This window comes from Watersipora subatra, chromosome 3 (assembly GCF_963576615.1).
Source record: "Watersipora subatra chromosome 3, tzWatSuba1.1, whole genome shotgun sequence".
Classification (NCBI taxonomy): domain Eukaryota; kingdom Metazoa; phylum Bryozoa; class Gymnolaemata; order Cheilostomatida; family Watersiporidae; genus Watersipora; species Watersipora subatra.
Window position 1 is genome coordinate 59,984,967 of NC_088710.1, and position 4,199 is coordinate 59,989,165.

At 45.1% G+C, this 4,199-nt stretch overlaps 1 protein-coding gene across 1 annotated transcript; it reads right to left on the reverse strand.

Annotated features, from left to right (window-relative positions):
- Window positions 1-68: 68 nt before the first annotated feature.
- LOC137390811 (uncharacterized) lies at window positions 69-2,911 on the reverse strand. Its single transcript, XM_068077127.1, has 4 exons — window positions 1,976-2,911; window positions 1,482-1,870; window positions 835-1,392; window positions 69-651 (listed from the first exon to the last, which is right to left on the reverse strand). Exons 1-4 carry the CDS (start codon window positions 2,909-2,911, stop codon window positions 69-71), a joined length of 2,466 nt encoding a protein of 821 aa, XP_067933228.1.
- Between the last annotated feature and the right edge of the window lie 1,288 nt (window positions 2,912-4,199).

Consider the following 4,199-nt stretch of genomic DNA (forward strand, 5'->3'; position numbering starts at 1 on the left):
GATAGTATGTACCAAAGGACCCAATCATCATGGTAGGGGTCTTGGGTATAAAGTGATAAGGGTGTAGATTAGAGCTTCAACACTTTATTAACAACCACCAGTGACTTAAATTGGGACAGGTCCCACGGTATATCTCTTTTATAGTGTCCCAGAAAGGACCACTTGCTTGACCATAGGCCAGTGGCTAAAATTTCATCAACATTATTATCATCTGAAATGAACATAGAGGCCGCTATAGCCCTAACCTCATGGGCATTGGTTTTTGGTAGAGAAGACATATCTAAAACTTTATAAGAGTCTCTAATAGCACAACAAATCCATCTTGAAACAGAATCTTGAGTGATGGGTTTATGAGGTCTGATGTAAGACAGAAACAGATTACCATTATTGTCACATAAATCATTAGTAACTGTCAGATATTCTAGTAATGTCAAATAAGGACACAGGTTTGGATTTCCTGGGCTAGCTCTAACGAGGATTTTCAGTTCCGGATCGCTTGCCTTCTGTGTCTTGGCCATAAAGCCGCAATTAACTCCGAGTTGGATGGTATCTTCAGAGATGTTGATGGACTCTCTAGTGAGGGCATGAATCTCTGATCTCCTCCTCCCAGTGCTCAGGGCTAGAAGAAACACGCATTTCAGGGATAGCGACCTGAAAAATAATACAAGTTATAACTTGTTGTGTCAGCACCAAGTTAATACAAGAGCTGTAACAAGCTGATAGAAAGCAACAAGCAAGCAGTATTAGTGTGTAGTGTGTACAACAAGCGTTGTAACATGCTGATAGAAAGCAGCAAGCAAGCAGGATTAGTGAGTATAAGGCAACTAGAATTACCTCAAATCTGCGCTTGACTTAGAGAGGTGGTGGAGGATGACCATGAGATCCCACTTTGGTAGTTGTCTTCTGATGGTTTTATGAGAGCAAGCGGCAAAGCCTCTCAGCATCTCCTTGATTATGTCCTCGGTCCCTGTCGGGAAAGATATACCTAAAGTATTGACCAGTGCAGCCTTGTAGCCTTTAATTGTACTCACTGACAGCTTTCTCTCCTCTAGCAGATAGATAAGGAAGTCAGTTACATCATAGATAGTGAGCTCGAGCGGATTTCTCTCCTCTCTAATACACCAATCAGAGTACACTTTCCATTTCCCATCATAGACAGCTGATGAAGACTCCCTGACGCATCTTGTGGCATAAAAGGCTGCTTTTCGAGAAATGCCTTCCTTGCATCTTGTCTGCTGGACAGCATCCAGGCGTGAAGTTGCAGTCTGTCTGTCCCCTGATGGTATACTCCGTTCTGTTTCAGGAGCTTCGCCATTGTAGGAAGTTCCAGTGGTCTGGATGCCAGTAGGCTTAATAGTCCTGTGAACCAACTCCGTCTGGGCCAGTTTGGAGCTATAATTATGATCTGACAATCTACGGAATGGAGAATTTTCCTCAGTACCAGGGGAAGCAAGTTTATGGGAGGATACGCGTAACCCCACAGTCTGTCCCATGGTTGACTCAGTCCATCCACTCCTGCTGCCTGAAGGTCCTTCATAGGGCTGAAGTATATCGGTAGCTTGTTGTTCAACTTGGTTGCAAACAGATCCACCATTGGAGTGCCCCATTGTTTGAAAATCATCTTGACCACCTGAGGGTGTAGAGACCACTCTGTTGGTGAAGTCACCCGACTCAACATGTCTGCGATAACATTCCGTTTGCCGGGCAGATGGCATGCCTTCAGTGTGATCTTCTTCTCGTCGCACCAGTGCAGGATTTCCCAGATTAGGGTACATAGCTGTGGCGATCTGGTCCCTCCTTGTTTCTTTACATAGGCTACGACTGTTGTGTTGTCTATCTGGCACAAGACCACTTTTCCGAGCAAACTCTTCTGAAAAGTTTGAAGGCACTTGTAGAGTGCCAGGAGTTCGAGAACGTTTATGTGGAGTTTTCTTTACTCGACTCCCCACCTTCCTTGAGCTGTTTCCTCGCCGACTATACCTTCCCATCCTGAGGCAGAGGCGTCTGATTGAAGCACGCAATCCGCTTGAGGTGGATTCATTTGAATGCCTATCTGAAGGTTTTCTGTGGTCCACCAGACTAGGTGCTCTTTCATGTAGTTGGTTATAGGCACAGAATCTTGTAGGTGGCCTCTGGACATTCTCCAGTGACTCAGTAGGTGGAACTGCAGTGGCCTCATTCGAAGCCTTGCCCTCCACGATGTCGTAGCACAGAAGTTCATCAGACCAAGCATCGCTAAGAAACTTTGAGCAGTTATCTCCCTCTTCTTTGCTATCGCCCGACATATGGTAGTCAGTCTTAGGATATTCTCCTGAGATGGGTGAGCTAATCCTCTCTTGGTGTCTAGATTGAAGCCTAGGAATGTGCATACTTGTGTGGGATTTAGCATGCTCTTTTCGTAATTGATATGGAATCCCAGGTCCTGTAGCAGGTTGGAAGCGGTCAAAACCTGGGACTGTAAGACCTCCCTTGACTTGCTGTAGATCAGCCAGTCGTCTAGGTATGTTACCAGCGTCACACCCCGTTGTCGTAGGTGAGCCGCTACTGTGGAGATGACCTTCATGAAGGTGTGAGGGCTTATGGATAACCCGAACGGTAGAACCTTGAACTGCATTGGTCGTTCGTTCATCATAAACCGTAGAAACTTCCTGCTGTCTGTGTGAATGGGTATATGGAAAAAGGCATTGGTGAGGTCCAGCTTTACCATCCACATCGATTTGTCCAGAGCAGCTAGTACTGTTTGTATGTTGTCCATCTTGAATTTGGGTGCAGTGAGCCACTTGTTCAGTCTGGATAAGTCTATAATTATTCTCAACTGCCCGTTTGTCTTCGGTACTGAGAATATTCGGCTGTAGAAACTCTTGTGATCTCCTGTGACAGGTTCTACGGCACCTTTGGACTCTAAAACCATTAGCTCCGATACCAAGTCCTCTGAGAGTGTTTGTGGCACTGGATAATTTAAAGGGGCTTTTGTGTTTAAACGTAAACCGTGTTTTAACAGATCTATTAGCCAAGTAGAGGCACTGGGCAGATTGTTCCATACCTGCCAGTAACTGGTGAGACAGCCGCCTACTTTTTTTCGACGGTCCTCTTGGGTATCTTGAAGGATTTGCCTTTCTGTGGGGCCTTTCCTTTACTTTGAAAACTATACTTTTTACCAGTGTCACCTTCTTTCTCCGATTTTGGTTGAGCTGGTTGTAGTGACCATTTCTGCTGCTTGACTATAGATATCAACGCTCTGTTGGATGCTGTCGATGCATCCTGTGAGGTCAAATCAGCCAACTTTCTTTCAAACAGTGGTGAATTAAGCGGCATGGCAAGCTTTAGCAAAGAAGACTTAGTGGCAGAGGAAAGAGCAGAGGTAGAGACCAACTGATCTCGCCTGACATGCACCAAATTAGCAAGTAAGCGTGCAAGCAAAGCAGCAGTATGGGATTGTGCAAGACATAAGCTCTCAATCGATCTGATGACTGCATCTGTATCACCCTGTTGCAAAAGCGCAACAGAGCTGCCAAGGACCCAATCCGAATGGCTAGCAACAAGCATCAACTGCCTTGTAAGGGTTTCCATCTCCTCAATATATTTGCATGGAATGAGGGCCTTGTTAGATGCCTTACCCAGAAGTGCAGCGTCCTCGTCAGTGCGGCTGTAAGACGATTTGAGCGTGTCCCCCTGTACTTGGTAGTTCGAAACATGGAACCCTCTTATTCTGGGATATTTCGCTGTGAAGGCTTGTTTCTGGTGTTTGACCTCTTCTATGGCTGAAGTCATGACCTGAGACAAGGGCAGACTATAGTCTGTATCGTCATCGTCTTGTGGTCTGTCTTGAGATAGCATCTGTTCGGCGATAGTCTTGGCTCTACGAAAACAGAAAATGTCATTATGTACTCATAAATATCTATTCACTAGATATATATCATGTACATCTATAAGACAATGTAACCACTATATCTATCATGATATCGACATGGAATATAACCAATATCAACTAGATATACATAGAAGCTACCATACCTCTTTACTTTGTGATCTGGAGAGGGTAGTATGGAATCCAGGAGTACTTCAAAGATCTTCCTTTTCAGCTCCCTCAAGGACATGTCTTTGCCATCTTGCCCTGTCCCGTTTTCAAGATCAACGGTCACTGGTTGAGGCTAGTCTTCTGCTTCTTGATTGTCTGTCAAGAGAAGAGAAGGACCTGA